Below are 12,348 nucleotides of genomic sequence, written 5' to 3' on the forward strand. Positions count from 1 at the left end.
ATTCATACAATAAAAAGCAAGTCAGATAAGAATACAATGCAGCCTGACTTTTCTAAAAATATATGAAACTATAAAACTGATAGTCCATCTGTCCCACAAGGTAATTTAAACTGGCATTATAAGTATACCAATTAATGAAACTTCAACGATAAACCCTGAACAGTAACTTAGGGTTAAGATTTCTGGTTGGAAAGAAACGATATATTAAACAGGATTTGAAATTTAAAGAAATCAAATTGTGGAAAGATAGATACTTGATGATTAATCCACGCCGCTGACGAATTGTAACAGTTGGCCGGCGTGACGGCTGACGTAAGCTTTGGCGGGTATGAAGGAAGAAAGTGAAAAAAGAGAGAATATAAATCAATCAATCGTTAAACACTCAAGACCATTTCTCGCTAGGGGCAGAAAAATCACAAGCCCATGTTTAGATGGGTTTTTAATACCCAAACCAGTACCTTACCCGTAGGGTATGGATAGCATATGCATTTTATTACCAAAACTCGTAACCGAATCGTATCCTATTTATAGTCGGTAATACCCGAAAACCAGAACCGGTTCCATATCCGAACCGGGTTTCTCCAATACCCGAAACCGGGTTTTTCAATGCCTGATCTATATCTGATATTACTCGAAAATACATGAACAATACCCAATAATACCCTTAAAAAGTGCAACTCCTTAAAAATCCAATTTATACCCAAAAAATGCCCGGAAAAAAGCCCAAAAAAACCTAAAAATAAGGTTTTTTCAATACACCGGAAATAGGTTATTCAAATACCTGGTTTTAGAATACCCAATCCGACCCCATGCATAAGGTATGGTTTTTAGAGACAATGCTCTAACCTGAACCCAACCCGGGTATTACTAATACCCAATTTTCAATACCCGGTCATATCTGAACCCGGTTTCATACCCAAAATCGGGTTTTTCACACCTCTATCCATGTTGTTTCACTGTCCCCCCAAGTGCTTTAAACTATTTTTTTACAATAAAATTAAAAAAGAAAATATCAATACTTAAAACTAAAATTAAAATAAAAAACATGCAAACCAATTAAAAACATAAAAACCTACTTAATTAACTAAAACAAAACTAATACTCGTCGTAGTCGTTCACGGCTTCCTCTTCGTCCTCGTTCACGCATTTGGTTAGAATTCTTTCTTTTTTCTTCTTCATAAAAGCCGCATGTTCGGTCCTAGATGTGAAAAACCCTTTGCAAAAAACTTGAAATCCTTACCTTGTTCCGGTTCCAATTGCATTTTTTTTTCTTTCATCGTGCATCGTTTATATTCCGCATGCATTATTTTTCTTTCTTCGTGCATCCTTGTATTTTCTTCTTTTGTTTCTTTTTTAACCATGACAATCTTGACAAGTTTAAGCTCAAAGTTGTCAAAACGTGAGCTCACTTTGGAACTCATCGAGGGTGTCGTTCTAGACGAAGACCCTCCACCTCTCGCCTCCGCCTTGGCTCTTTCTCTTCGACAGGGCGTTGAAACTCATCCGGTTCATCAAAAACAAATTCAGGATCTTGATTGTTTAATTAAGTTGAATTGATAACGAGCATCCGACGTGGCTTGAGACGATGCTTGATCGGCCGAAGTAGACGCTGTCTTTGACCGTTTGGACGATCGCGAAAAAGGTAGCAGTGGCTTGAGACGATGCTTGATCGGCCGAAATAGGCGTTATCTTTGACTGTTTGGACGGTCGTGAAAAAGGTAGCAGGACGGGCACCCACTTTGGTGCGCTTATGCATTGCCTCCAAGCTTCCAACATATTAAAATCGTCTTTATTTTCGGCTCTGTATTGTTTTAGGAAAACTCCATCACGTTGGCATCACTCATGCCGCTTTTTCTACTGCTGGTTTCGATGCGGTTGTACAACTTGGCGAAGTTAGCTATTTTGTTTGCATTGCCTTTCACTTTCTGTAGACGGCTTTGCCGTTGCGGTATTCACCTCAACCCATTGTCTCATAGAACTTGGCACATATAGTCGCCCAAAAACGAGGGGAAGGTTTACCTTCACCTTTGATGAAAATAAAAAAGCTAATATTAGTCGCCAAATAAATAAAATATGTAACATATATAAATAAATTTTTTTTATAATTTACATTGAATCGAGTCTTCGGACGAGTCAATCCATGCACATGCCAACACAATCTCCTCATCTCTTTGTCACTTCATTTGATCGCCTTTAGCTTTGGTTGTTTCACCTTGAGGTTTTTTTTATGACTTCGTTTTGCTTTTGACGTGGTAGAAGCTACTTGTGGTTCGGGTACTTGGGTTTCGTGTACTTGCGAAGACATATATGGCATTACCGGTCGTAGTAACATATCGAAGAACGTTTGTGACATTTGCGGGGGTTGCGTTATGGGCTGATAAAGACCTTGTTAGTTGGCAAAGAAAGGGTTTGTAGGCCCGTTGTTGTTTGCAACCAAATTAACTACTCCACATTTGAAGCTGGATCCCACGGGTTTGGGTTTGAGTTCGGGTTTGTTGTTATGAAATGTTGAGAATTTTTTAAAAGAGAAGATGTGTTTAGGATGAGAAGATGTGTACTTGAGAAGATGAATTTTTTGGGTTTAAATAGATTGATTTGATTTATTTTATTTTTTAAAGTAACGATCATAAGACTGCTGGATTTGGTCCAACTCATCAAAGAGGACATGGCCCCACATCCCCACCTCTTCACCGCCCGGTCTTCACATAACGGCCCCTCTTTACCGACGTTTGAAACTGCCCCTCGGCGGTGTTCTGAGGGATTACCGCCCCTTTTCCCTCCTGGTTACCGCCCATAGCGAAGGGTCTAAAAGGCAAAAACTAAAATAACTTGTCCGATTTCACTAAAAATGAAAAACGTAGTTCTCATCTCGTCATTGTAGTGTAAGCAGTCGAGTTTTCATTAACCCAGACCATTAAAGCGTATAATGGTTTAATCAAATTTCCGTTTTTTTAGTTCTTTAAAAGGCGTTGATCGGGTTAAAAAACGACTCAACGCACACAAAAGTCCCATGGCTGTTATTTGTCCAAAAATGTCCTTGTGGACAGTATTCCACGTCTAATTCGGATGATAAGGCATGACACGTTGCACAATTACAGATGCTTTTATATTTTTTTTTGTCATCCAAATTATCTAATATATATAAATTAGAAGTTTGGGTCGCTAGCATTTTATTAGACAATTTTTTTTATTTTGTTTCGTAGTTTCGGTATCATAACGAGCGTAATTGAAACAAATTAAATTTGTGTTGACTTACCGCCACAAATCCCGAGACCAACAACGCTTAGGTTTTACCGACTCACCACCGCAATGCCTGAGTTTTACCGATTCTTTTGTTTTAATTCCGGTACCTTAAGTTGGTACTGACCGAATTCGTGTCAACTCATCGTCGTAATGCTCGGGTTTTACTAACGTCCGGGTTTCAATGCTGGAGTTTTACCAACTGCCCCGGCGTAACGCGCCGGGTAGAAAAACTAGTTCATTACAAAATCATGTTCTTAAGGTGAACTCCAACTCATTTAGATTCAAAATTTCTTTATGAAGTTTTAATTCCAAATTCAATTCTTTCAAATTCAAATTGCTTAAAAAGATCAACCGACCAAATGAACCATTAGGCTTAGAGGTTCAGTTTCAGATTTTTTTTTTGTTTAGACGTGAAGATCTTACGGTTAACTGGATTAGGTGGTCAGTGGAGCGACAACACGTAACATGATTTTTCAATTTTAAAAGGATTTTAATTGCACGCATCAACGATATTTTTCTTGAAGAAGTCTTATCGTGCAAGTCATCCACCCTCTTAGCCCAAGAGCCCTCATGCATGTTGTTAGGTCCATCTTATGTCTCACTCCACAATCAATTGTACTACGTTAAAAAACGAACACTTAGTGTAATGTCTCAAATTTTAGAGTTTTAAGAAATAAGTAAAGGTTCGGCTTTCTTGTGGTTCACTAAAGTTGCTGGCCACAGGAGAGGGATGGTGACCAAAGGCAATGGCGGTGGTGACTTCATGTTTTCAAGTGAAGTGAACGTGTAATTCATATTTAATAATTTTTTTTATACCGAATCATAGTTAACAATTGCATATTTGAGAGTGACAAAAATGCTTTTAAGTCTAATAAAATTTCATATTGTATATAAAATCATTTGATTTATAAATGTTGTCTAACCAGTTATAATTCTAATAAAATATAAGTTAGATATCTACATGACTTGTATAAAATATAAGTTAAACAACTACATATAACTCATCAAAATTCTTATCCTTTTCATTTTCAAACAAAGTAATTTAAATATATATAATAACTAAATCAAATAAACAATTTTACATCACAGTTGCAACGCAAGGGTTTTATTACTAGTTAAATTACCTATTAATTATGAAGTTGTTTTTGCCTCACAAAATGATCCTATTCATGATCAACTGTCCTACTTGTTTTTGCCTTTGTACAACAACATCAAACATTCATTATGTTTACGTACATATTTCTTGGTACTACATCCATATGCATCATATGAGTCGGTGGGGTATCCATGCACTTTTTTTAGGGGATTCAACATGTGTGTGCTTACGTGTCTTGTTTCCCTTTGTTTATTTGCATCTCGTTGGTGAAACATCTCAACACTATCGTAAGCAATCAAAACATAAAACATTAAGCCCGTGTGCGACAGTGGGGGGTAAGAACCTAGTTTTATCTAAAAAGGATATAAGCTCATTCTTTTAAAAAGGGTTTGCTACTAAGACGTTCATCCCCAACTTTCATACACCTTTATACGACTCGTATAACCCATAAAAGTCATATAAGATTTTCGTACCTGACAGTGTACTAGGCTTTTCAGAATTGGCATTGACCAGACTCATATACAAGAATGACTTGTTGCTTATTAGTAGTATAGCTCATACAATAGAAAGGATAAATATTGGTTAGCGTGACGGAATTTATTAGGCATGATACAATATCCCGTTAACTATTTTACACAATATAAGATTTCATAAATTATTTGAGAAGAAATAAGATTTCACCGCTAATTAATTACTTGACACGATATAATATTCTAACGAGGCACACACATATAGGACTAGACGTTTGGTCATTTTATTCATCAAGCTTCGTCGGTTAGCCATAAGAAGAATAAGAATATGAAGAATTTCTTTTACTTCTATTTTTATTATTATTATTATTATTATTATTATTATTATTATTATTATACGTAGAGTTTTTATAGTGGGGATTATATGTTTAGAATTTGAATATGAAAGTTGTATGGACTCATAGTCTCATACTAGTTGTATGACCTGGTCTCATATATGATAATTCATATGGATCTCATACGGGTTAATGCTACTCGTATGGGACTGACTTGTATGATTCAAATGGATCTCGTATATATGACCCAATACTACTCGTGTGTGACCGAATACATGTCTTGTAAAGTGGTCGTCAACGAACTCTGACACAAAAGCGGCCGCCATATGGGTCATATGAACCTATACAGCTCGTAAGGACGTTGCTGTGGGTCTAGATAGCAAGACCGGCGTCCGAATAGCCAAAGTCGTTAAAAATAATTTCATACGCTTCTATTAAAGAAACATTGTATAAGAAAAAGATTCTATTTTAGGAAATAAGCAGGATGACAGATGAAATATTTTTGGGAAAACGAGGGTTGAAACCTGACAAGTGTTGAGTGAAAATAGAGACCCACGTGTCGTTATCCAACTCACGCACTGAATACAACGCAATCACTTACACTTGGCTCTTCACAATATAAAATCCTGTCTGTCAGAGCCCCCAATTCTCAACCTACCTAGGGTTTCTTTTCAAACTTCTTCTTCTTCTTCTTCTTCTTCTTCGCGTTCGAACATCGTTTCGTTGCAGATTGACCGGAGACGGTGGCAATGCCGTCACCTCCTCCCTTCACCGCCGCTGGAGGATCGGAGCTTCCCAATGCTTCTATGGTATAGTGACGCTGATCAATTTATCTGTTAAGGTTTCGAATTGCATGTTTGGTTTGGTTACCTCTAGTTTGTGTTTACGCATCGATTGGCGTATTTCTATACGTTCATCTGCTGCTGCTATTAATTAGTTGATGCATGAGTTTGTGTTTTGGTGATTTACTAATAAGCCTTAAAGAATTTTGTTCTTAATTTATACATGATATGTAAATGTAGTTAAGTTATTATTATAAAGGTGATGCTATATATATATCATGCATGCACACCAGCTGTATTTTGGTGACATGAGTAGAGTTTTAATCCTGAGAATTATGTTACCAATTACTAGTTGAAAGTTGAATGAAAAATGGTGTTGTTGATTAAACATAAAGGCTGAAATATTAGAGAAGAAATTAAGCTAACACCATATATAGGTTAAATGGTCCAAGCTAGCTAGTTATAAACCTACTTATCATGCACCCTGATACTTCATATCAACAGACTAAAAGAATTAGTAAATGCTATAACTCAATCACAGTTTTGGGTTTTCATGGCCTTGTTATGCATATGATCTAATTACTTTCATATAATCGATTCATAGCTAAGCAAATTATAAGGATGCATCACAATTGTTTTTAACTGATAGGGTATATGGAAGAGCTAGCTAGCTTACTTTAACTACCCTTTAATCCTTGGATTTAATGAATGGTAGATGGAAGGATGCTTCTCTTTATCATATATCTTAGTATTGAATTTTTTATTTTGACAAACATATGCTGTACTTTTGCTACAACACACCATGTTTCTTCGATCTACATATCAATTCTTACTTTCTTTGTATCTTCTTAATGGAGTTGTGAGATGAGAACCTCTTGCTAACGCTTTGTTACAAAGGAAGAGGAGAAATTAATGCATCGATCTACTGTTTCTAAAATCACTGTTTAGTAAGGATCATATGCATTGTGAAATAACTATTATCTGATCTTAGAGTAATAAGAATAATATGTTGCGTTTATCTAATCTTAGAGTAAGATAACTATCATATGTTACAACTGGAATATAAAATTTGATACCAACATGAATCTGCCGGCACATTAGTTTAAAAGGTCCAACTCGTGAACCAGGGCTGGCAAGCTCAAGTAGCTACAACAAGTTGGTTGTGAACTTAAGGGGAGATTAAGGTGTTTAATGGGTTTCTTAATGACCAGGTTATGGTAATTTAGATTTCTTGTTAGCTAAGTTGAGTTGACATTATAAATAAATAATCAAGTCTAGGCCAGGTTATGTAGGAGAGTTGTAATAGAGGTTTTTGAGTTTTATTTAATCAGAGTAATAATATTTGGGAGTTATCCCAATTGTTGTTTGTTTTTTCGTCTGTGTTCATATCGATTCGGGACTTGAGAACTGGCCTTGATTCGTTTCATCTTCACTCCCCAGCATTTGCCAGCAACCTTTTGAAAATTGAATATATTTTTATCCATCATCACTTCCCAGCAAGGTGAAATACAAAGAAGAGAAAAAAAACTGAAATATTAATGAAAATCTTACTCATCTCTTGCCTTTTCTCTTCTTTCTTCCACATTTATTCATTATTTGGAGTACCATAATGTTTCAGGAAGAATACAATAGAGATCGGTTGTGAGAAGTGAATTGTAACGGTCAAGAGCCATCCCCAATTTTCTTTACAGTTGTTTATTTTATACCTTCTGGATTTCTTTATTACAGATGACAATTTTCATTTCTCATTACCCAGCAATATCTGTGGTTAAATTTTTTTTTTCTATTTCTTGCTTATCACAACTGGTTTGAAATAGTATGTGTCACCTTCCCTTTCTTCTTTAGTATCTTATTGGTTAATACTTTTAGACTTGATGGATTTTAGAGATAAACTATTGATTGTTATATGTAAGAGTAAAGACTGCTTCTAGCTATTAATATTTCCTCACATAGTGTTTATAGCTTTTACTCGTACTTCGTAAACTCTATGACTGTTTGTTCATATTCAGCAGAATGCAGCACTGCAAGAAGCAACTACAAGTCTTTCACAGATTTCACTGGTTATTGACTCGTTGAAGAATGATGCTGAAGCTAAACGGACGGATTATATCAACGTACTTTCTTACAGCAGTCAAATTCTCACAGAACACTTTATTATCTTGAAAAACTTTTATCTCATTGTACCTTATATATTGGAGTGATCTTGCAGAAAAGAATGGAAGATAACCGGATGAAACTGGCTGGAATCACTAAAAATAATCACATCTTGTCTGTAGAAAGAAGAAATTTAGGAATAATAAACGGTGGCGAAACTGACAATTTATTGGCAAAGAGGATGAAGGAGGCAATTGATATCGTAAACGGGGATAGCAACTTTCAAGACTATGAACATGCTTCAGTAATGCTTTTAGGATCTGGTATTCCAGTAAAACCTCCGCCTCCGCACACTATTCTTCCAAAAATGGAGAAAATACTTCCTTTCACCACATGGGCCTTCATAGATAGGTGAATTTGCCTGTAATTTTTGATTTTCTATTTCTTGTATGTTCTTTAGAAGCTACTATCCTTTTATCATGTCTTTTGATGCTGGCTTTTTGTTGAGTGAGTTATTGTTTATAATTGTTTTAATTAGTAATTGATTGAAAACTCAGGAATCAATATATGGAAGAAGATCAGTCTGTAGTAGGCCGAAGGAGATTATATTATGACCGAGACGGGGGTGAAACTTTGATCTGCAGCGACAGTGAGGATGAAGTTATTGAGGATAAAGAGGAAAAGAAAAGGTTTTTTGAGTCTGAAGATAGCATCATCTGGTTTGTATACTGCAGTTTATATGTGCCATATCATAAGTATCCTTATTTGTTAAAAATTTTCACTCGCGCAACAAATAATATTACTGCGTGTTGTTGTGGTGGTGTAATGTTTCCAGGTCAACCATTGAACAGGCCGGGTCATCTGATATAGTCTATGATTTATTATCCCAACGCTTGTCTAGAAAACCTTGTGAAATCAAGGTAAGCACTTACTGGATATACATTCTTGTTTGTGATTTTGGTTCTTTGTTTAATCTTTTCTTTTCTTTTCTTCTAGTAGTTTATCATTTGTGATTAATTTATGAAACATATATCATCAAACATCTACACAGGAACGGTATGAAGCTCTTAAATGCTCTAAACCTTGGGTAGCTGACTTCAATATAAACTCATTTCTTGATAATGATCTTGAAGATGCTCAAGATTCATTTGACAAACTATTTTGTCGCAGATGCCTAGTAAGGACTGTTATAATATGTGTTAAGTTCTTGATTTTTTTTGTGCTATACTTGTTGTAATTAACCAATTAATATTTTATGTTTGCATTTTCAGATATTTGACTGTAAATTACATGGGTGTTCACAAGACCTTATATATCCTGTTAGTTGACTTTTTTTTTCATTCATTCAGTTAAATTTACCTGAATCCTATGGCTAATTAAGTTTACTTAAATTACTATTAGGCTGAAATGAAAAGGTCTACTGGGAAAAGCTTGGATGTCGAAATGAGTGACGGAGTCCCTTGTGGTGCACATTGTTACCTGCAGGTATAATTTGTTTTATCATACTATGAAAGTTTTACTTGGTCCCTTATACAATGGCTAATATTCAACTTTCCAAAATGATCTATCTGTATGCCCAAAGTTGGAGCCGGTTCATGATGTGAATCCTACTAATCCTGATTCGCCATCACCAACCAAAACAAAACGGGCCAGAATATCTGTAACAAGTGGAAGCAAAGAAACACATGAACTCGGCTCATCATCAGTGAAGGCAAAATTCTTGAGTACTGGTAATTCATTAGTATACGGTAGAAACAACACGAAGAAGAAGAACCTGTCTATGGATGATCATTCTTCTAGAAACATAACTGACTTTGAGTCTTGGCGAAGTTTGGAGAAGTCTCTTATTCAAAAGGGTGTCGAGATATTTGGTAAAAACAGGTAAGTACATCATTGCATATGGAGCATTTTATATATATATTCTGCATGATTTATTTTATCATTTATTTCTAAAATGTTTGATCCTTTGTCTTCATTACAGCTGTCTAATAGCAAGGAATACAATGAATGAGCTGAAGACATGTGCAGAGGTGTACCATGTCTTACAGTATCATGAGAATAAGCTATATTCTCAAGGAAGTAACGGCATAAATTCTCAAGATGATGACAGGACTAAGACTAATGAGAATGTGGTTAGTAAACATTAAGTCATCTTCAACCTGTTGCAGTGACAAACACTAATAATAATTGCTAACAACTAAAATATATTTTTTTATGTTTGGCTTATTAATTATTCATTATGGCACTGCACAGAGAAGAAGATCAAATTTCTTTCATAGAAGAGGTAGATTTCGCCGATTAAGGTACACGTGGAAGTCTGCTCGTTCCCGTTCAGCGAGGAGACAAAATTCTGGTAAGAAAGCTGTGATAGAACATCAGTACAATCCCTGTGAGTGTCAAACCGCTTGTAGTGGTGATTGTCCTTGCCTTGCAAGTGGTACATGTGAGAAATACTGCGGGTAAGCAACGTTTTATTGCCGTCTTATATATTAATGTTTATTTGTTTTTGGTGTTTTATAAAACAAATTTCATTTTTTTCCTCATTAGATGCCCGAAAACTTGCAAAAACCGTTTTAGAGGATGTCATTGTGCCAAAAGCCAGTACAGAAGTCGCCAGTGCCCTTGCTTTGCTGCTAGAAGAGAATGTGACTCTGATTTATGCCAACATTGCTGGATCAGGTAAGATTTTTGTATTATAAGTTTTGAACTTTGTATAATTGAAAATCTCTAAACTTATCTAAAGAAAGTAGAGAGAATATGAAACTTAAAACAATTGTGATTATGAAATAGAATTTGCTACAATGGAGTTAACTGTATATTTATATTGGTTAGAACACAAATACAAAGAATGAAATTGTAGAATGTATCATGTTATCGTCTAAAGACTCAGACAAAATTGATATTCTAGTTCTTTAATAAACTTTGCAGCTGCGGTGATGGGACTCTTGGAAGCCCTGGCAAGAAAGGCAATAGTTTTGTGTGCCAGAATATGAAGCTTCTCCTCAAAACACACCAAAGGGTAACTATTGTCTACTTTTCGAGTTCATATGCTATTGGAACATATTATTAATTATTTAGGGTTTAGTTTAGCCGACGAGCCCAATTTAGGTTTCTAGTGTTTCTTATGATATCTATGTATGTAACACAACCTTAGTAATCAAAATCAGTTCAGATCTTTACCATCTACATGGTACGCGAGCCACCCAAGGCTCTCTACCATCTCCGTCACGCCACACTCATACTAATAAATTGTAAACAGTATAATAGTTCATCAGGGAATCAAATTAGTGACCGTCAGTTGTATTTCAAGGTTTTTAATAATGCAATTTTGTAATCATATGATTCACAGATTTTACTAGGAAAATCTAAAGTCTCAGGCTGGGGTGCTTTCTTAAAGGTAAATGTAATAACTATATATTATGCTTGCTATTATTTTCTCTAGATGACTCACTTGTAGTTAATTTTTTTTTCTTTTTCAGAATAGTGCAGCTAAAGATGAATATTTGGGTGAGTACACTGGAGAATTGATCTCTCATCATGAAGCTGACAAACGTGGAAAGATCTATGATCGCATAGATTCTTCATATCTTTTCAACCTTAATGACCATGTATGCTGCACAATGTTTAGCCACATAGGATATTATTATTTTTGATCTCCCCTTTTCAAATTTGTACTAAGTGATCGCTATTTTTGTTTACACTATGCAGTATGTTGTCGATGCTTACCGGAAAGGCAACAAACTGAAATTCGCCAATCATTCTACAGACCCGAATTGTTATGCCAAGGTATTTACTTAGTGTGTTAAATATGATTATAGTTATGTATCTCAGTAATGATATGATAAGTTATCTCAGGAGGTTTATGCAATTAGAATACTATAAAATACACTTTACTTGGTTTGACGGCCCATTTGACTCATCTCCTTTTATAAGCTATTTCTTCTATCAAGTTGACCTGTTAAAGGTAAACATAAATTGAATCAACATCACTAAATGGTATTATTTGAGCAACTATGTGACAGGTTATGATGTTGGCTGGAGATCACCGGGTCGGGATATTTGCAAAGAAAAACATCTCTGCTGGGGAAGAACTGTTTTATGATTATGGTTATGAACCCGACCAGGCTCCGTATTGGGCTAAGAAGGCCGGGCATTCTGGTAAAAAGAAAGAAGGCATTGCTTCCTCGGCAAAGAAGACTGCTTAACTTGCATCATATATTATATATATAATAGCCCCAGATGGTTTTGTTTTGTTTTGTTGTGTTTTGTTTTAGAAAAATGGTAATTAACCTCCACATAGCCAAATCTCGTATACGGATGAATTATGG

General features: G+C 35.5%; 1 protein-coding gene across 1 annotated transcript; it reads left to right on the plus strand.

Moving 5' to 3' along the window:
* Positions 1-1,359: 1,359 nt before the first annotated feature.
* On the plus strand, positions 1,360-12,225 carry LOC143540400 (histone-lysine N-methyltransferase CLF-like). The gene is made up of 18 exons (XM_077033475.1): positions 1,360-1,506; positions 2,257-2,388; positions 7,939-8,040; positions 8,136-8,431; positions 8,578-8,739; positions 8,856-8,940; positions 9,072-9,197; positions 9,292-9,339; positions 9,422-9,505; positions 9,573-9,901; positions 10,002-10,149; positions 10,274-10,479; positions 10,568-10,699; positions 10,949-11,039; positions 11,370-11,417; positions 11,500-11,628; positions 11,729-11,806; positions 12,043-12,225. Exons 1-18 carry the CDS (start codon positions 1,360-1,362, stop codon positions 12,223-12,225), a joined length of 2,526 nt encoding a protein of 841 aa, XP_076889590.1.
* The last annotated feature ends 123 nt before the right edge of the window (positions 12,226-12,348 follow it).

The sequence above is a fragment of the Bidens hawaiensis genome, unplaced genomic scaffold (assembly GCF_021521415.1).
Source record: "Bidens hawaiensis isolate Kalapana, Puna unplaced genomic scaffold, B.hawaiensis_p1.1 tig00012229_1, whole genome shotgun sequence".
Classification (NCBI taxonomy): Eukaryota; Viridiplantae; Streptophyta; class Magnoliopsida; order Asterales; family Asteraceae; genus Bidens; species Bidens hawaiensis.